Source organism: Urocitellus parryii, chromosome 7 (genome assembly GCF_045843805.1).
Source record: "Urocitellus parryii isolate mUroPar1 chromosome 7, mUroPar1.hap1, whole genome shotgun sequence".
In the NCBI taxonomy this organism is placed as follows: Eukaryota; Metazoa; Chordata; class Mammalia; order Rodentia; family Sciuridae; genus Urocitellus; species Urocitellus parryii.
In genome coordinates, this window is record NC_135537.1 from 36,637,845 (window position 1) to 36,659,984 (window position 22,140).

Consider the following 22,140-nt stretch of genomic DNA (forward strand, 5'->3'; position numbering starts at 1 on the left):
GTCCCAGGGGGTAGTTTTGGATCCTGTTACCTACTTAAGCTCAGCCTGGCCATGGCTGCCTCGTGGGAATGAGGCTGTGGTGCAGGTCTGGCAGAGACTCACCTTCCCCTTCTGCCTGGGGTGGGGATGCGGGACTCTGATCCCAGAGAACTACAGGGGCAGGAGTGGGCCAAGGGCCAAGGGGAGGCGGAATCTGAAAGGCAACTTCCTCCAGGAACACATTGCCAGCCCCCCAGGCTGGTGCTGGGCCCCTTTTGTGGGAAGGGTGTGGGATTAAAGAGCCACGTGGGAGCACTCTCCCTCAACAGTGAGCCTTTGGAGGACAGCATTGTGACAGATCCTCAGTTAAGTAACAGGTCTGAGAGTAACTGGAAGGTATGAGTGGTGGAAGGCTATTTGTGGACCAGAGGTACATCTCAGTAGTAACTGCTTTGGCCAGAAAAGTGCAGGAAACTGCTTTGGCCAGAAAAGGATATTCCTTTTAATTATTTTCATCCAAAAGCAAACATTGCTGTCCCTTGGTATCCATAAAGGGTTGGTTTTAGGTCCCCCAAAGATAACAAGATGTTCAAGTTTCTTATATAAAATGGCATAATATTCACATGTAACCTGTACACATTATCCTGTAAACTTTAAATCAGATTTTAAAATCTGATTTTAATTTTAAATCTGATTTTAAACTTTAATCTAGATTACTTATTAGACCTAATAATAAATGTAAAAGCTATGTCAAAGAGTCATGCCATATTTTATAGGAAATACTGATGGGAAAAAGTATATACATGTTCAGTACAAGTACAATTCTTTTTTCAAATACTTTTGATTGGTAGTTGGTTGAATCTGAAGATGCAGAACGTGCAGATACAGAGGGCCCAGCTTATCTTTTGCTTAGTTGTTTGGAAATTTGGTTGGCAAAGGGAGTCTGTCTGGCTTCCCATGAAATTGAGACGTGGAGGTAGACAGGGACCTCAGGAAATTCTCAAGCCCACATTCTTTCTTTCAAATAGGGTTACTCATTTCAAATTACCATTTACTTATTTTTAAAAACTCTTCAAATGATCCACAAACTTCCCTAGAAATGAGGTCAGGGTGTTTTTTACCACTGTGCCCAGGAACCTTCTCCTCTAGTCCAGTGGATGGAAGCTGACCCAAGTGAGATGCAATGTGCTCGCTCCCAGGCCAGCCCTCGTCCTGCTGGCCCAATTTCTTTAAGACTTTTCTACCTGACCAGAGGCTTGGCACCTCTGGCCATCTGTCCATATCCTACTCCTTGGATCACTGCTTGCTTTCAGATAATCCTCAATTGACCATAGATTTTTAGTGACAGAGTTTCCAACAGGCTCTAAAAACTTGGCTCTCTGTATTAGAATTTCTTGTCTTGGTATACAGTGAGATTGGGACAGCAAAAGGATTTTTACTGGATTACAGAAACTACAAACAGAATGTTCTTGTGAAACCTCATTAAAAACAAAACGAAGAGATCAGTTTTAGCACACAAGCTGCAGGGGCCATGGTTACTTGGGGCCACAGGTGGGGTTTCTCCTCCAGCTCATTAACAGATGGGTGCTTCCCGCACCTTGGCATACCCAGTGACCACACAGAGTCTTACTCCTCCCCTGGCCTCAGATCAGAGCTCAGTAACCTACATGTCTGCTTCTCATGTTAAAAGAAAAGTTGCCTGAAAGGGTATGTTTCTGGAATGGTTTGTAAATATACCCATCTATTAAATTTGAAATGTTAACTGCTTATTTTTAAATGACTTCTTAGCAAGAGGAAAATATTTTCTTCATTGTTGTGCAAGCTCTCAAAACAACAGTTCTGGCAGGGCCCTCTCCCTGATCTTGTCGTTTTCTTTTATAAAGGAGTCTGGATAGCTCTCTTAACTCTAGGACTTTCATTGCAGGAAAATGTAATCTTACCAACATGGCTGGTTACTGGCATCTCACCAATGATAACATGGGCCTTTTATTGCTACAATCTGATTCTTCTATGGGAATGCATTAACCAAGTACATGGTCACAAAGAGGGTAGGAGAGATGTTCTCTCCTTTGTCACTTTCAGAAAGTTAGACTTCTATGTTCTTTCCTGGAGAAGGCTGATGATGCCGACCTGGGATGGTGCTCTGCTTGAATTCCTGGGGCCATGAGGAGCCAGACTACCAAATAAACTACTTTAGAGTGAACTTGGCTCAGGAACACAGGCTTTGATGCTGATTACTATAAAGTATTCTGACACCACATGGTTCCCAACACTCAATCTTTGGTGAACAGTACTGCCCATATAAGATTTTTGTATACATATCAAACTACTCCTTGCAGACTTTTCCAGCCAGACTGAAAAGGGAAGCCTTACCTCTCTCACTGAGCCCCTGAGAAACAGCAACCTCTGGCTTACAGGAGGCCACCTGCCTGGCACTAGAGGGTGGTCAGGATGAGCAATGGCCATTCTTCCTTTTTGGAGTTGGGTCTATAGAGGGGCTGAGACACTGACAGCCTTCTCTTTGCAATCCGTCTAGACAGGCAGCATGGCACAGGGCAGGCAGGGGGCTCTTTGTGCATCTTAGCATAGAAATCCTCTGAATTTCTCACCTCCAGGTATTCATGAATAGAAATAAAGAAAACTAATCACCGAGTACTAGATTTCTTTTAGGCCTAGGAGCAGAGGGCCTGGGCTAGTTTTCCTGGCTGCATTAACATGCTAAAAAGGGTCTTGTGACTGCATGTTGCTAAAAAGTGTTTGCTAAATTGAATTAAATTCTACATCATATAATAGCAAAAATATTACAGCCATTATTGCTTGAGTGTTCATTAAGTGCCAAGCCAAATGTTGGGTACTTTACATACTTTCATGTGGTCTTCACAAAAATCTTAAAACCCACTACATAGATGAGAACACTGAGACTTGGGGAGGGTCAATAACTTGCCCAAGGCCTTACATCTAAAAGCAGCAGAGTCTAGGTTTGGATGCATATTTAACTGCCCACATGTTCCACCTCTCACTGATTGCTCAACCACTACCCCAGAGCATGTCATTGTCATCACAGACCCTCATCTGCTGTGTCCTTACCTGCTCTAAAGAGTGCACCAGCAGCATAGTGCATTGCCAGGGCATGCACAAGCTGTCTCGCAGTGGTGAAGATGGGTCCTCTTTCAAACACAGAGAAGGAGAGTGGAGTGTGGTCAGAGGCTATGTACAGCTTGAGAGATGCGTGGATGCTGACAAGCAGATTCACTGGCTGGATCACCAGTCTCCGTAACTTCACTGGATTCACCAAAGCCCTGGCGTGTTGTCTCACCTGCAGAGGTAGCACCTGCTTTCCCCCAGAGAGCTGTGGAGGGTGACCAGCCAGCCTGCTGTGAGGAAGGTAAGTATCAAACAAGGTTTTGATGTAGTATACAAATGTGTCTTCCACATATAATCGGGCAGGTTTCAATTCAAAGCTGAACTCGTTGACATCCAGTGGGACACTCTTGCCCTCAGTTAAGGTGACGCGGAGCTTGATAAAGCAGTTCTCCTTGTATTCTTCCAGATCTCTGCTGGAGGCAAGGAGACTCTGCCCTTTGGAACACTGAGTAGGTTCTGTTTTTTCTCCCTGGCAGATCAAGACAGCAAAGTGGAAGTTGGACTTGTTATAGAGCTGGTTGTCCAACTGCAGATCCCCACAATACACCTCCACACAGTGAAGCTGAAAGAGAGCGGCAGCAGGCTCCTCCCCCGGAAGAATGCCAGCCACAGGGGCCATGTGCAGAAAAACATTGTCCAGTGTGAGCCTCAGGAGTTCAGATGATGCTCTGTGGTGGGTGAGGTCATCCGACACTGCCAGGCTCAACTGGGTGATGAACATTCTAAAGGTAATGGTCTTCTCCAGAGTTCTAGAGGAGAAAGAATAAAGGACATTAGTCCCCTTTTCTTTCTTTCATGTTTCTTTTTAAATGATAGTGCCTTATTAAACAACTCCTGATGGGACATCAGATTCTCATAAGAAACAAACAAGAACTCAACTTTCAGTACATTGTGTCTGGACAGAGCCAGCCACAGTCGAACAGTATTGGGAAATGTTCCCAATGGGATTATTACAAGTTCCTGTCATGTTTCTGTGTGTGTTTCCCTTATCAACACCAGATTTTCCTCCCAATTCCCTCTAGTTTTTGTGCACTAATTCTCTGTCATGATGATCATCAGGCACAAAGATAAATAAAATAACTAAGACCCTTTAAGTTGAAAATGCAAGGCTAGCAGAAGAAAGTTCAACAAGAAGCCTACCTCTAACTGCCCCTGCCAGCGCCCTTCCCCTGCTTGCTTTCTGGAAGGGAACCATTTGTGCTTCTTCTGGAGGGCCCTCCAAGTGCAGCATGACCCTCTGCACTCACCTCTTCAAGGCCATCACTCCAGTGACACAGCCCTGTCCTACAACATCTTTTCCCTAGATAATAGAAGCTTATCAGTATGTGGTTATTTCTCTTCTCTTAGAAAACACCTCTACCACTCACTTTTATGACCCCTTTTATACAAAGCCTCCAAAGTGTTTCCTATATGCATTCTTTCCTATTCCTCTCCTTGCTTTCTCTCTAAAGCTTGCTACAGGTAGGCTTTTGTCCCCACCAGTCGGACAGAACAACTCTTGTCAAGGCCTCCAGTGACCTCCATTTAGCTAAAGCAAATGATAGACTTTCAGTTGTGTGCTTATGCAAGTTGCTAATGGTATCTGACATTGTTGGTAACTCCCTCCTCCTAGACACACTTTCTTTGCATATATTTTCTCAGATCTTCTCCTTCTCTGTTTACTCCTCCTTAGTCAGCTGTGCAAATCTTTTCCCAGTTCTTTTAAAGTGATGGCGCTCAGCTCACAATCCTCTTCTCTTCCCCACCTCTGCTGACCTCCTTGGGGAGTTTATGACTAATCTCATGACTTGAAATACCACTCATATGCTGCTGCCAAGAGCTCCTCCTGAAACTCCAATCCTGTATATTTAATAGCCTATCCATATAGTGGTTTAGATGGCTGAATGATATTCAACTTGCCCTATCCGTAATCAAATTCCTGATCTTATCCCTCAACCTACACACAGTCTTTCCCATCTTAGTCAATGGTAACCACATACTACCAGCTGTTCAGACCAAAAAGTTTCGAGACATCCTGGATATTATGGCTTGGATCTGGAATCTTGCCCCCAAATTGGTCCCCAGTATGGCAAACACTTTTGGGCAAATAAACATTATAATATTGTTTGAAATACTATAAAATGGAACTTTTAGGCAATGATTGGATCCTTAGGGCTTTGACACCATCAGTGGATTAATCCATTTGGTAGATTAGTAATTTAAATGTATTAACTAGGAGGTAATAAAATACTATAGACTGGTAGGGCCTATTCACCTACAAACAAGCTATATTTATTTTCTGTATCTCCCCATTCTAAACCTATGAGAATATAATCTCAAATGCAGGGGTTTTGGTCTTTTTATTAATTGATGATCCTTAACCCTAGAACAGCAACTGTCATCCAGAAGGCACTTAAAAATATTTGTTGAATAAATGAATCAAGTAAGTGTAAGTAGTTAATTGGACTGTTTTTATTTCTACCTCCAAATATATAGGTTGTAGTTATTGTTATTAATATTTATGCTGTAAATAAAATGTCTCTAAAACTGCTGTGTAGGTTTGAAATGTGGGCTATACAATTAAAAATTCTTTTTAAAAACACTTTTGGGCAAATAAACATTCTAATATTGTTTGAAATACTATAAATTCAAATCAGCAGCATCCAAACTAATGAGTTCTTAGCCATCATGAGAAGTGTAGAACTTTTTTTACAAAAAATGGCTTTAAATGAAAGTGTGCAAGTTAACGTTATTACTTTACCTTCTAATTTAAATTAATTTTATGATGATAAAATAAATAAATGCTATTACAGAAAATTAAAATACAGAATTTATTAAATAACTTACAACCTCACATACATTAACAGTTTTGATTATTTCTTTTTCTTTCAGTCTTATTTCAATTTTATTTTATATATCTATATAAAAATATGAAAATATGTGTATATACATAATATTTGTATGTGTGTCTATATGTACAGATAACACATAACCAGGATATTTATATCTTTAATATTATGTTTAGCTTGCTTTACTTTTGGTTATACTATATATATATTATAATATATATTTTGATTATATTATGTGTATATATATTATATATAACCAAAAGTAAAGCATTATATAGTTCATTAAAATTCTATAACACTTATTTTTTGTGATGTACCACTTGTGGTACATTTATGTATCATCTATTTCCCTACTGATGGGCATTTGTACCCTGAATATTTTGCCATTATATTTAGCAATATAATAAACAACTCTCTGTTTATCTTTCCCCACTTCTTTATATCCTTAACACTTAAAAGTGCAATTTTTAAGACAAAGGCATTTTAAAACTCAATATATATTGCTAAAGTGCTTTCCAGGAAATGACACCAATTTACATTTCCTCCAGGCTTATGGATTTTCATTGGATCACCATTGTTAATTTGATAAATAATATCTTATTTAAGCTTCTATTCCTTTGATTACTTATATTTCCTCCTCTCAGATTTAGATTTTCTGCTCATATCTTTGGCCTTTAATTAAGTTTTTGAAAGAAGGGGTTATCTTTGTATTATTCCTCTTGAAGTATATGAGTTCTTTGACTTATTTTTAAAATTTTTGGGATATTATATGGCTTGGAATCAAACCAAGGGGTGCTCAACCAGTAAGCACATTCTCAGGCCTCCCCCACACCCTTTAAATTTTTTTTTTTTATTTACAGACAGGGTCTTGCTAAGTTACTAAGGGCCTTGCTAAGTTGCTGAGGCTAGCTTTAAACTCACGATTCTCCTGCCTCAGCCTCGGGAGCCCCTGGGATTACAGGCATGTGCCACCATACCTCGCTTGAGTTCTTTTAAATTAGTATATCAATCCTTTGCCTATTTCATGTTTTTAAAACCTGATGGCAACACTCAGGTCAAAACTGTGGCTCTAAGAGATTTGTTTATTTATTTATTTACTTGTGTGTGTTTTAAATGGATATCCTAAACACATTGAAAGAGAAAAAAGAAACAAACTGAAGTAACTCTTGAATATATTACTGTACAAACATACCTTTACTCTAATGGTTAAAAAACTAGAAGAGGGAGCTGGGGTTGTGGCTCAGTGGTAGAGCACTCACCTAGCACGTGCGAGCCCCTGGGTTTCATCCTCAGTACCAATAAAAATAAACAAATGAAATAAAGGTATTGTGTCCAACTAAAAATAAATATTAAAAAAAAACAACTAGAAGAGGCCAATATTGAACCTTATAACTATTTTTTTAAACTTTAATTTGTGGTATATTTACATTTGATGTAGCTCTACTTGCTAAGGCTGATTACTAAGCTGTCATGTGAACACAGAAACGTTAACTTATATTTCACACTAACAATAATGGTATAATTCTGAGACACATGTCTCAGTTTGTAAATTAGTTTGTTATACTAACTGGAAGGAGGACCCAAGAATGATATTGCTACCTATTATAGAGACTGAGTGCTAACTTATAGATTACACAAAAATTAATCCAAAGTTTTCAGAGTATATGGGGATAAGAAGGAATGGTTAAATAACAGGTTTACAACTTTATAAAGGGAAAGCTTACTGTTCTATTACTAGGAAAATTATGAGGCCTACCTGTTGGTGTTGGTTAAAATAGATCCTGCTTTTCCTTCTGGGGCCACAGTGATGAAGACTGTGCCACACTGATGGAAAACATCCACATACACATAGCCAAAGCCAGTGAGGAACACAACCTGCAAAAAAGAATATTCAGAATCTGATTAAAAAGAAGTAAGAACACTACTGAAATGGCTGACTTCAAATGTCTCAAGTTCTGATTCAATACCACAAACACTTCCTGGTTATATTTCTTTATATTCATGTGTACAGGCAATTCAGCTGACTTGAAATGAAAACAAAAATCAATTCCAGATTTTTCAATATCCAGCTGTAAGGATCACAGAAAAAAAAAATGATGGATGATGGGGCATGAGTGTCTTCATTCTCTGCTTCTTTGGATTTGGCAAATAACCCTGTATGAGCTGGAGTGCAGCCATGGGGCCAGCTTTGTGAACACATATGAATCTCTTTGGAAAAAACCCTGAGACTCTGGACTTGAAATGCAATGTGCAAAACATTTTCAGGCACGTGAGTGTTCACTTACTACTACACTAGTGAGTGCCCTTCCTTGCTGGGCACAAACAGCATCATCCCCTAAGACACCAACAAGACAATTCATAACCCCGCCCCCTGAGGTACTCAAATAACTTGTAGAAAGAATTTTAGATAAGTCAATTTGTTTAGAGTCAAAATGAATTTTTCTATCATGAGAAGGTGGACCTAAAAAAAGTTCTATCTCAGAAGCCAGGTACCAGGCCAGCAGAACTGATGTCCTTTCAGCATTAAATACCAATGTTGCCTAAATGGATAAATATTTGAAAACAGAACAGAACTATGTGAAAAACAACTCCAAGAACATCATGTTCACAGCCAGGATTACCTGAGGGTTGGGGCAAGAACTTCTTTGTGCTTGGGAATGTTGGTTCTGATGATTTGCAATACCAATTTAGCTCAAAACTAAGCCATTTATGAATGTTAGGACAGCAAATAAAGGAAGAAAGACTGACAATTCCTGGATGAAGGAACAAAGCTAGTGCTTGCTTGACAAGTAATGAATCTATTCTAATTCTGCACACATGAAGCAATACTGGAGAGAGTATACACAAGACCACAGACTTACACTTGGAAGCAGAAACTTAGTATGCTCTTTACCTATTTCATTCTTGAGAATTCTGTATTCTAGTTACCATATCTCTTGTCCTAAGACATGATTCTTTGCTATCTTGCTTCCTTTATGAATTTAAGAGAGTGTCTATGGAAAAATTATACCCTTAATCTAATTCCATTTGTCAGTTTAACATTAAAATTTTTAGCAGTGAGTGTGATGTTTGGAAGCAACTTCAGGGTGACTGGGCTTCTTTCTTCTTTCTTGACTGGTTCCTCCCTCAGAAATCCTGCCCATATTCAGCATCCAGGGGACCTGGATGTCATTTCTGCCTCTTCCTTTTATTCCTCCCCTACAGCCCAGGTGTTATCAGATCTTCCAGCTCTGCCAGGCTACTGTTCTAACGTAAACCTTGTCTGCCATTCATCATTCCTGGTGCCTAGAATATGCTTTCTCCCATACAAGTCCTGTGTATCTTTCACATGCAGTTTAAAGAATTTCTATTCCATGAAGCACTTCTTTAATCTTTCTATTCCCTTCCTCAGTTTGACACCTGTACCTAAGTCTAAAAGCACTTAAACCATATTTCTACTTGATCATGAATTTTATTGTTTGAATATTAGTTACTTGTTTTGTGTACCTGACTCAATCACTACATTATAAACTTCTTACAGCAAAATGAGTCAATTTGTTGTATCTATATTCTCCACAGATACATTTTCCAAATGCATTGTTTTCCAAAAATGCCTGTTTTAAAATATTCTGTATCCTGAATTTCCTCTATTTGTTCTAGGTAAGAAATGAACTTGACTATGATAAAGTTTGAAATTAAAATGGCTCAGCTCATGAATCTAAAACAAAATGGATACTCTTTGAGAAACATTCCTAATTATATAGTCATCCTTTTTAACATCATCTTCAGGCGTTTAGAGTCATCTATCTTCAGGTATTATGAAATGAGAACATGTTAACTGTTCTAAGATAATAAAGACAAGGCAAGTTGATGAATTCCCTTAACTGCTAGAGAGATTCAAAAGCAAGCAAATTAGCTTAAGCTTTTAAGGTACTTCTTTCTTCTGGCCAAAAACCTGGACTCTGGAGAGAGATTTTGCTGGGTGTTCCTTGTCCCCACAATGAGAATGGATGAAACAAACTTGAGTCCATGGCTTCTCTCCTTGTCTCCTTTCCCATGTGGAGCAACAACTCACAACTTGAAGCCTTTGCATAGTGCAGCTGTAGTGATTAGGAAACTAGGCACCTAGGAGAAATTAGGCATATGTACCCTGACTCCGGAAATGTAAAGGAACTCTTTGCTTTGGTCTGATGGTTTGGTTATTCAATCATTTCACTTATTCCCTGACAAACACCTAAACAGTACCCACAAAGAATCAGTTACCAGAAAAGTCATACGCTCAGGTTGCTCACAGCCTAGGTGGCAAAAAAGCCAAGTGCATAGATAAGGAGATGAGAACTGCTAGCTCCAGGGCAGAGGTGCCTGTGGTGCTTCCCCCTCTTAGGCACAGATCATATGTGTTCCACAAAAGCAATGGTTTTATGTCCCTTTTCTTCAGTGCTTATACCAATGCCTGGTCCTTGGATGATTTGACTGGATATCTCTGAAGGTGGTTCCTGAGGTATGACTTCTAGTGGCCACCCATGTCCAGTTCCCTCCTCTTAAAGCCACAAAGCTGAATTGTACTCCCTGCACTTGCTGTTTGGTTTGGCCATGTGACTAGTTTGGCCATTGTGCTAAAGGTAGCATTGTGCGTAGAAGAACGATCTGTCTCCTGCTGCTGCAAAGACTGAATAAAGATCAGTGAGAGGCCACTACCTATTACTGAAAATAGAGTTTCACTGGACAGAACTATGCTCAATTTGTTTATATACTGCTTCTATTTAATAAAAGAGCCAAGAGGTTGCAATAGAGACTATATGGCCTGCAAAGCTTAAAGTACTGTCCAATTGAAAAAAAAAATGCCTGCAGAATCCTGCTCTGATAGTTGTGGTAGACTGTTACATAATCAATGAGTTGTACATCCCAGAATCTATGCCCTTGTGTAGCCCCTTCCTATACTGACACTGGGTTTGGCTCTGACTTTCTTTGGCTAACATGACATCAACAAAAGGAAAGCTTCAAAAAGCTTGTTTACTGGAATCTGCCTTCCTGATGCCATGTAAGGAAACTGGTCTAGTCTCTTTGTGGAGGAAAGACCATGTGGTGAGAAAGCTGCCCAGAGTTTGCAGCTGAGGTTGTCCCCCAAGCCCTGCAACTCCCCTTCTAAATGCAGCTGCATGTGTGATCACAGGCTTACCCTGCAGGAAACTCAGTCAACTGCCAGAATCATTTTTTTTTTTTTAAGCCAGTAGGTTTTGGGTTGACTTGTTACAATGTTGCAGATGCAAGATGATGGAGTCTTTATCAACCTGGATCCCTGAGTGACCATGTAGAACAGAGCCCCTTTATGACAGATACTGGCATGTAGCATGACAAGAAGTAAACCCAGGATTACAACAGGCAATATGACCTAGTTTATATACTAATGTAGATACTTGTAAATAGAAATAGGGTTCTAGCAAAAACCAAAAATACTGTGCCCTGGATTAGTGGTCAGGCATTAAAATTAGACATTTGAAAGCTACAAAAATAAGGATTCATTTTGAAATGTCCAAGCATCTAGGTAAAGCAGTTTCCTGAGGCTACTTGAGAGGTGGATCATAAACCTAATAAATTTGTAGCTCTAGAAGATGAGGTTCAGTTCACTGCTGTTGGCTTCCAGCAATGTAATCACAAAGAGATGAGCTCAGGACAGAAATGGCCAGGTTGCAAACAGAAATGAAAGAGAATAGAGAGAGTCAGAGATTCTAGGCCTTGCAAAGTTAGAAAGGTTTTAAACCTGCTATGGTCTGAATGTGTTCCTTCTATATTCATATATGAAAATCCTAATCTCCCCACAGATGACACTATTAGGCAGGGATCAGTGCCCTTATAAAGGGGACCCATGAAAGCCTCTCCCTTCTACTATTGTGAGGTTACAGTGAGAAGATGGCTATCTATGAACCAGAAGTGAGGCCTCATCAGATACCTCATCAATCTGCATGTAACTTGATCTTGGGCTTCCAGAACATTGAGAAAAAAATTTTGTTGTTTATAAGCTATGCAGTCTATGGTATTTTGTCATACTAGCTCAAACAGATGAAGGGAAAACCCCAAACACAACAAATAAAATCAGAAATCCCTTGAACGTGAAGGCATTAGGACTCATCACAAACATCACACTGCTAAAAATTTTAATGTTAAACTGACAAATGGAATCAGATTAAGGGTATAATTTTTTCCATAGAAGCTCTCTTAAATTCATAAAGAGGTAAGGAAGCAAGACAGCAAAGAATCAAGTCTTAGAAAGGACAAGAGATATGGTAACTAGAATACAGAATTCTCAAAAATCAAATAGGTAAGGAGTACACTGAGTTTGTGAGAGATTACTATGGTCCAATACACTCATGAACCTAGATTGATAGAGACTGATTATGTGAGCTGAAGACAAGCTTCACATGGCCCATTTTTAAATATTTAAAAAATATATTTTTTAAAAAAGAGTAGAAATAAGGGCTGTCAAAGAAGGTTTCTTGCTTCCAGGGTATAAACCCTACTCAGAAATGTACCTGGAAAAATTTCAGAATTGCTATTGGCAAGAGGCTTACATATGTCTCATTCTTCCTGGTTTCAAATTGGAGACGTTATTACTGTTTTCCTGTGCTATAACACAGCAGGGCAAGGCAGATCAGTTCAGATGTCTGTAGATCAAAAAGAATCATATCTAGACTGAACATCTCTCAGAAGTACTGGACTTTAAGTGTGATGTAGTGACTGCCTATAATCTTGGAAGAACAGACATTTGTTTGTTCTTAGGGGAAAAGAATGAACTAAATGAATAATGGTCAAGAGGATTTGTTGTTGTTTTTCATTATCATGAAGCAACCTAGCCAGTCCTGAACCATGGGGTCATATTTACTTTCATCACTTTTCGCTACTAGTATATGGGGCAGGGAAGGCTCTAGGCAATATATACTAACATACTTGCTGCCTTAACCACAAAACAGACCTGGGGAGTCTCTGAGCTTTGCTATTTGAATCTGTGTTAAAGAACTCTGATCAGTAAAGCTCTCTCTTACTTAATGTGGGTATAAGAATATCATTCAAGGCCTAGGTCCTGCCTTCCTCTTAGCACATCATCTTCCAATATAATCACAAAGAAGATACACTTAAATAAAACTTGTGCTTTACTATGTACTCAGTTAAAATTTTAAAAATCATTTTAAAAATGATTTTTAAAAATTTATATCTAAGACAATAAAAAAATTATACCAACTTAATTTTTTACTTAGTAAAATTTAATTTTACTAAGTAAAAAAGTTATGCAGAGATAGAAAATAAAGGGAATATGGAAAATATTTTTAAAAGTCTATTTTCCACCTTGCTGGCATTTCCCCCCCCCCCAATAGGCTATATGTGAAGATATAGGGATAATCAAAAAGGGAATTATAAAACTCTCAGCCAAGTTAAACTTAAACAATAGTTATCCTGGTTATTAAAATCTTCAGTTTTCATGAATTCTCTCTTCAACTGGGCTCCAATTCCTATGATTGGTACATCTCACTGGGCTTCTTTCCTTTGCTTCCACTTGACTCATTCTGCCCCACCTCAAAGTTTTACTTCCTTTCTTAGAAAGTCTGAGAGTTTAGCCATCTCTCTCTCTTACCTCTAGCCTTTTCTAACTACCTTTCCACAACCAAAATTGTTCATCCACCTGGTTTTGTAAAGATCATTTTCCCCTTGTGAAATTCTATTTAGTCTTAAAAATGATAAAAGATGATCGTTTCCTCTCCTGCTTTTGCACCTTCAAGCTTTAGTGGCATAATACATGTGCCATGAATTGATTTGACTAAAATGATCTGAAGATAACTAGGCATTTTTCTTGTTTAGTTGAGTTTTAGCTAAAACTTTTTTTCATTAAAAACAAACAATAACGACAAAACCCAAACTCTACCTCTTATTTTGTGAAGGAGTAAATTAAAACTCTACTACTTACATGTCCATGGAAGTAGTTTGTAAGAGGCAAACCATGTTTGCAACTAGGCAAACCATGATATGCAAGACTGCTCAACTTCTTAGTCTTTGAAGAAAGGGAACTAGAGATTTCCACGTATGCTAAGTAATTGACATGTGGTCTGTTTTAAGTGGTCTGGAAGACTGGAGAGCCTTCTCTGAGCTGGACTTCATGTTTTAGGAATCACTTTGGTAGCAGTTATGAACACTAACTTAAGGGTAGAGACATCCTTTAAGCTGCTATTCCTAAAATCTGAGATAAACCAAAGGCCTGAAAAAGAGAGAAGGTTGGTACCAGAGACATGTCTGAGTGACTGGATGTGTGAAGGAAGGAAGAAAAAGGAAGGCACTGGGATATAGTGGGGAGAAGCCAGGTTTAGAAGCCAGGCCATCCTGGGTTTGAATCCCAGGTTGAGTTACACTGTGCAAAAATCACCTCTAGGAGTTTCAGATTGCATCAAACTTTAAAGGGATGTAACAGGGACTAATGCAAATACTTTTAGAGTTCTTGAGAAAAAACAGCAATTCAGTACTAGTTTATATCAATATTACTTAAGGCTTTTGTACTGGCTTGTGATCTGGGAAATGATCATCTTGGTTTTAGACACATTGGTGTGAGGTGCTTGAAGATCAGTGGGTAGCTGAAACACAGATTTGCAGTTTAGGAGGACACAGATTTGGAGTTTAGGAGGGATATGAGGGAGATTTTATATATATGTAGGTCTGGGAGTGATGGGTGATAGATAGTAGCTAGACCTATGAGATGAATTATATCTTCCAGAAAGGAAAAGAAGGGAGATGATTTCTAAGATGATTAAAGTTGAAAATGTTAGATAAGGATGAAAAGAAAAAAGTAGATATTCTGGATGTAATTTTTTTTCTCTGTATACTTTTTGAAAAACATTTTAGAGGAACCCCATTCTGGAGAATCTGTGGAACAGTTGTGACTCAGCCAGAACAAACTATAAGCACACAAAAGACTCTAGACCCGGGGACTAGGCAGGCTTTCAGAAATGGGTGCCAACTTGCTGCTCTCTGTTCTGGCCTGGATGTGGGGGTTGGTAAAGGGAGGTGAGAGAAGTAAGAAAGAAATCAAAATACCTTCACTACGGATTTTCTAAATCACAACCTCACTTGGATTGACAACCTTTTATTTTTTCTATATACAAATCCCTGGATGGAGGTAGATGTATCTCTGAAAATTACCACCTGTTACTTTAAGCATCTGTGCCTGGGTTCACCTCTGTGTGATGTTTACCTGATGGCTGATCACACTTTTGAGTTCTGGTTCATCAAAGAACTTAGCAAAGTACCTCATGACATTCTTACAGATAAGATACTACACATTATAGTTTAAAAGTACTTTTAGGTGTATTTTCTAAAAACTGTGGGCTAGATGATGTAGTTTGGCGTGTTACTGGCTGACTGGAGGGAAGTCTCCAGTGATCCTCTACAGTATACTGTAGGCTTTGGACTTGTCCTGCTCAACATATTTACTGATGACTTGGATGAACATGGAGAATGCTTGCTCACCACATCTATAGCTGACATAAAGCTACCATGGATACCTAATATGTTAGATGACAGCATCTCAATTTTTTTTAATGGTAATTTCAAAAAGCTGGACTAGGCCAATAGCAACAAGACTTAATTTATTGGGGATAAATGTAAAGTCCTGTCATTGAGTTCAAAAAGTCAACTATATAGCAAGTCATTCGGTAAAGACTTGGGGGATGTGGTTGACCACAAGTTCAATAATAACAAACAGTCTGAACTTGTTAATAAAAAGTGAAGTCAATCTTCTACTTTATTAATGGAAGCACAGGGAGGTAATAGCTGGTTAGACCACATTTGGAATACTGCATGTAATTCCGGCTGCCAGATTTTTAAGAGGGAACATAACACACTGGTGTGTTCAGACAAGGGTAACTGGTGATGGGTCTGGAAATCACATTTCCTAAAGGAGTGACTCAAGGAACCAGAAATGTTTGGCCTGGATAAGGGAACACTTAGAGAAGATGTTGAAGCCTCCCTCAAAAAATTACAGTGTGGCTGTACTGAAACAACCCTAGAGGGCAAAACAAGGATGAATGAGTGGATGTTATTGAGGGAGTTTTCAGTTGGATTAGGAAGAAAGTTTCTTATAGCCAACACTGGACAAAGCCATGACTATGACAATGGGACCTTCTAAAATGTCATGCAGGCACTCTTGAACTAGGTAAAGGGGTAATTAGAAAGTGTTCTCTAACCTGTGCTTTGATGAGCTTTCAGGCAGCAGTATCTTCAGTCAGCAGGACTAGAGAGGACGGCCAGTGGTGACCTCAGTTTGGTGTAGAAAAGAAACAGCTTTGGGAGATCCATGAGCAGAGCCAGGTGTCAGCCTGATCCTGCTCAGCTATAAGTTACCTTGCTGATTATTCTTTAAACCTCAAACCTCTCATTGGTAAATAAACATAAACATTATTGTCCTTTACAGGATGTATTTAGTTAAGTCCTTAAAGGTAGGGATAATGCCTTATTTAAAGCAAAGGGTTTGGTACTTGATAGACCCTCAATAAAATTTTTTGAACAAATGAAAGAATACGGACTGTGTGGGAGAGCACTTGAATGTTAGAGAACCATATAAACACAAACTGTCACTCTCTGACATTTCCCCTCTCAAACATAAACAATTTGAGACTAGCAGTGACCCTGACCCCACTAAATACTTCCCTTAAGAGCTAAAGATCATGAGAATTCATTTGATCCTTTTAGGATCAAGGAAATTCACCTGCAAAGGGATAATTTGGAAGGGAGGTGGTTTTCAGACTGAGCATTCTACTTTGCTCATTCTTCAGTGGCACATAAAATACTTTTCTGAAGTTCATGCCTGTATATCCTTGAAGGCATAGATGAAAAGTCCCTCACCCAGAGACATTCCCTGGCTTCTCAAACTGGCCTGTTGTGCTGTCTTATAGCACACTTATTCCCTTCCTTCATTGCTCCCATCAAAATTTATGATAATACAACTCTCCATGTGATTAGTTGCTTATTATTTACCTTTTCCACACATAAATTCCCTGGGGCAAGAGCTGTGTTTTGTTTTTGTTCAGTGCATTTTGTGTAGTCCCAGTACCAAATTTAATGCCTGGCTCATATTAGAATCTCAGTAACTATTTGTTGATTGAATGAATGAAGCTAGCTTTACAATATTTTTGTTAAGTGAAAACTTCTATTGCTTTTTTTGTACCTTGTTTTGGTTTTTCAAATGTTTCCTAACTTTTGTCAAAAATAATGTTTCTATTAGAAATTGAAATTGCATGCACTATGATAGGATTTTAACCTATTTTGCTGATAGGATCTGTACAAATGATCAGTATAAATTTATTTCTTATGCCTTTATTTGTCAAGAACCTAGAGGTTTCTCTTCCTAAGTCAGGCTACCACCTGCTGTCACATGGTAATCAGTTGTTACTTTTGGGCCTCTGGCTGAACATCCACGAGATGTCTTCTAACCAGGTGCGAGATCCAAGGACACAACTCCCGAAAACCCATACCAACTTTATAATCTAGATTTTGTGGCCTGCCTGTTATGAGCTCTTCTTTGATAACTCTTGATACAAAGAATGCTTGTTTGTGAAATTATAAACCTTTTTATGTATATTCTTTCATATACTGCATTTAAAATTATATGAGACGGTCTTATTTACAAAACTGAGCCCAGGGACCTATGTAGGACTAAAAAAAAAAAAACCAATGCAGTTTTTTTCCTTGAGGCATAATGGAGATATTTTGGTGTTTTAATTGTGCTTGTTTAGGCCAGCTTTGAAACTCATATCCCTTCTCTCAGATCAAGGGCTGAGGGGAGGTTCCTAGAAGACAAACCCACCCATCCCAAAAACTGCTCTTTCATCAGGGACAGAGTTTCCTCTCTCCCTAGTGATTTATATGCCTGGGGTATTACAGAAAGAATGTTGGTGAGGGTCTGAAACATGTCTTTCTCCAGAGGAGGAAGTGCACCATGGTCTGTAGGACATATGGCATACAGCTCCTAAAAGATTAATGGGAACCTGAGACTTTGCTGGGTCCTCTGACCATGAATGATCAGGGTGTTGGAAGGAGTGCCTCCCCTGAGCTTTGAAGTATCCCTTCAAAAAAAAGGTGTGAGGAACTTTAGAGTGAATAGGAGTCCCCAAAATAGTTTGGCAGGCATATGCCTATTGTAAAGAATTCCTGAGACACATATAAGCAAGATTTCAAAACTCTTCAAACCAATGATGGGGAATTTAGGAACCCTTGAGAAGCTTACAGTGTTCATTTTGTAAATTAACAAGACTGGGCACATCTCCAGGGGCTGCAGGGACTCCACAGATTTTCGACGTTCATCAAATAAGCACGGCTGATGGAAAGCACACCCCTGGCTGCTACAAGTGCAGGTGTCCAGGGTGAGTGCAGTCCTGCCAGCTGCTCATTCATTCTTTTGTCTATCTTTGGCCAGATCCTTCATCTGTTTCCACGGCTACTGGTCTCCCCAGACCCCTTCTTCTTTCCCTCTCTTGGCAGATCATTCACTCCACACTTCACAAATAAACTTGAGGCACTGAGAACCAATTCAACTAATTTCCTGGCCTCATCCCTCCACATGTTTCTATCTACACCTGTGCTCATTCTCACCCCTTTGCCCCATTGGAGAAACAAGTGGTCTTTCTATTCAAGCTCAACTACTTTGCCTGTGCCTTGGACTTATGTCTCTGGGCACATTTTGCTCATATTTTCCACTCTGCTTGCTGGGCTTGTCTCCCACAGTATGTAGCATTTCCTCCCCACTGATCTCATTTTCTTATGGCCACACTTCTTGAGAGAACAACACTCACCTGCTCTTCTAACTCCCTTGCTTCTACTTACTCCTGAACTTACAATTTCTTATCATTACGTTGCTTGGCATCCTTCAGGGATTTTCCATCCTGTCACAGTTCTCCTCTGGACACTTCCTGTCACTCCACCCGGGTGCTCTTCCTGCCACTTGTCTCCTTTCCCTCCTTTCTTTTGCTGCTCTATACTTGCAGTTGGAGTTTTCCCAGGTCATACCTGGGACCCTTTTGGCCTCCTTCATCCAATCTCATTTTCTTATTCAGTTCATTCATTCAGACATTCATTTATTTCATTAATTTTTATTAAGATCTTCCTGTGTTGTCAGATACTCTACTGTGGTCTAGGAAAGAATAAAGTATGCACCTAACTGCCAGGAATCTTGATGCAGTAGGAAATCATTTAAAGAAATAAGTGCAGGGCTGGGGTTGTGGCTCAGTGGTAGAGTGTTTGCCTAGCACATGTGAGGCACTGAGTTTGATCCTCAGCACCACATAAAAATAAAATAAAAGACACTGTGTCCACCTAAAACAAACAAAAAATAAATATTAAAAAAAAGATAGAAGTGCAACTAAATGCTATAGATGTTATAGGAGAATATAGAGGGGTCCAGAGGGTGAGGAAGGAGATTGCACCGAGGCTTTGGGAGAATCTTAAGAGATGAGAAAGAATGTGTCTTCAGGGCTGGGCAAGAAGAATTAAGGAATTCCAAGTAAAGAAGTAGCACATGTGGCACAGTGTTTCAGAGCATGGACTTTGGAGCCAGGAGATCTGGATAAAATCCCAGATCCTCATCTTGAAGGAATGGGAATTAGAATGTGCTGTTTTTAGAGGTCTTATTTTCTATTTCTGCAACAAGACCTAACATGTATGGCTGCTGTAAAGTTTAGATAACAGCAAAAGTGCTTATTAGCACGATGCTTGTAACAGAGTATGTGATTATTAAATAATAACCATTATTACTATAAATATAATTACAACTTTAATATGTGTTTTATAACCATTACAGGAGGATCTACTTCATAAGACCAAATGAACTAAAATAAATGTGAAAGAACTCTAAAAAAGTATAATGCAAAATTATTCAGTCATAAAAAGGAATGAAGTTCTTGTACATGCTAAAATATGAATGAGCTTTTAAGAAAACAAGTTAAGGGAAATAAACCACATACAGAAGGACAAATAGTTTATGATTCCCCTTATTTATGAGGTATAATGCAAAATTATTCAGTCATAAAAAGGAATGAAGTTCTTGTACATGCTAAAATATGAATGAGCTTTTAAGAAAACAAGTTAAGGGAAATAAACCACATACAGAAGGACAAATAGTTTATGATTCCCCTTATTTACAGCAGGCAAATTCATAGAGACAAGAAAGAAGAATAGAGGTTCTAGGAGTTGGGGAAGGAGGCATGAGGAGTTACTATTGAATGGGCACAGAGTTTGATTGAAATGATGAAAAAGTTTTAGAAATAGACAGTGATGATGCTTGTACAACATGGTAAATGTATTTAACGGCACTGAATTGCACACTTAACAAACAGTAGGTTTCAAGTACAGCAGAAAAGGAAGTAACAAATTCATGTGCTATTTTCAACAAAAATACCACTAACATTCAGAGTAAGACAAACAAATCAGGACATCTTATCCACTCAGGTTTTTAAAAACTATACTTATATTTGCAAAGTTTTACTAGTATGAAAAAATGTATGTTTTTAAATCGGTAAATTTTCAAAAAAGGGAATTAATTTAGGTTGGTATTTTGATCATCCTAAAATCTGGATAATGAATTTACTTCTAAATAAAGAAGTCTAATAATTGTGCCTCATTTTTGACCTGTGGTAGATTCAAGATGACTTGATTTTTTCTAGGTGCTCCCCCTGGTAAATAGTTGCATAGTAAACTTTACAGATACATATTTGTATTGAAGAATTTAAGTCTGTGGGGATATAAAAATGGATACACAAGTACCCTTACATAGAGACAAGTTTAGCATTTAGAAAATTGCATTTAAAAATAAAGAACCAATAAGGACTCAGAAAGGGAAAGTTTCCCTTGGGCCTGGGCAAGAACACATGGATCACTGACCTGCGTCCCCTGACTGTTGATGTCAACAGCATCACTCCACTCAGTAGTTATTTCATCTGGCAACTCTACTCTCAAACAAAGGCTAGGAAGCAAGTCTTTGGTCTTGCAGTCTGGATAACTGGAAATCTGATGATAGAGCTCATGATGAACTGAACTCTCAGAAGGAATTTTTCTGCAATAAATCTCAAATTTGGGGATGTCTGAAATAAAAAAAAGGCATATGCAGACTTAGATATGAATGATAAAGACTTACGGATATTAAACATAATGTTGTAAAATAAATTTCTTAAGAAGTTTACAATACTTTTATTTAAACATTCTTTAAAGAATAAATGTACTACTAAATAAAAGAAAAATAAACCTCCTGAAAGAAAATTTTATTCTTTAAAGTCTGTTCTATAAAATATACCTTTAATGTTTTCCTTTATAAGCACTGCTACTGGGCATCTGTTGTGGAGAATAACTCGAGGACTAGGGTCTTCTGAGAGGGTTAAATAAGTCACTCCAAAGTATTCTTGATACGTCAGTGCTATAGCCCTAAAACAGAATCAAATCAAATGACAGAAATGGTTTAGAAAAAAGTGCAAGTTTTCTCTCCTGGTCATGTTTACTTGGATTAGCAATATTCCAAACTCTAAAATGCCTTCTCTTTTATACCTTGGAGAGATTTTTCCAGAACAATGAAGCCATCCCTTCATTTAATAGCTGTCATACATGAACTGCATATTTACTGATTTTTAAAAGGTAACATATTTATTATAAGATATCCAAAAAATGTCAGAAATTATTTAAAAGATTAAAAACCCTAACTCTACCACTCAGCGAGAACTATAGCTAACTCTGTGCTCACCTTGTCCCCAGCTCTTTTGTCCTCTATGCATATGTACCTTAAACTTCTCAGACAAGGTACCGTCTTCTCCAACAGTGCTCAGTGAATTCTGGTAAAGGAAGAGCTGATCTACTTTAAGGACTACTTCAGAATGTGGATGCCTGTCCATTTCCATTCTAACAGCAGGCAAACTTACAATGTTTGTTGTCAATTTTTACAAGATGGTCAGACTTTGCAGGATCTACATTTTGACCACCAGGAGAAAAGATGTATTGATAGGAGTTAGAAAAACAGCTGCCTGAGCACAGGTTGCCCTCTGTTTTAAAGAGAGAAACTCTCCTGTTATACTACAGCCTACCAAATGATATTTTATATCAAATCAGGAAAAAGATTCTCTCTGAAGTCTGAATTACATACACTGTTAGAATTAATCACAGAAATTAGTTAATTTGCTGAATGTAGTTCTTTGTT

The 22,140-nt window shown here is 38.6% G+C and overlaps 1 protein-coding gene across 1 annotated transcript in view; it reads right to left on the reverse strand.

The window, feature by feature from the left end:
- Positions 1–22,140, reverse strand: part of Vps13b (vacuolar protein sorting 13 homolog B) — a 720,349-nt gene that overhangs the window by 16,652 nt on the left and 681,557 nt on the right. Inside the window, exons 53-56 of the mRNA XM_077801386.1 lie at positions 21,250–21,377; positions 20,841–21,040; positions 7,708–7,826; positions 3,067–3,872 (exon numbers count right to left, since the gene is read on the reverse strand). Of these exons, the coding sequence (XP_077657512.1) occupies positions 3,067–3,872; positions 7,708–7,826; positions 20,841–21,040; positions 21,250–21,377 (1,253 nt within the window). The remainder of the gene's footprint in view (positions 1–3,066; positions 3,873–7,707; positions 7,827–20,840; positions 21,041–21,249; positions 21,378–22,140) is intronic.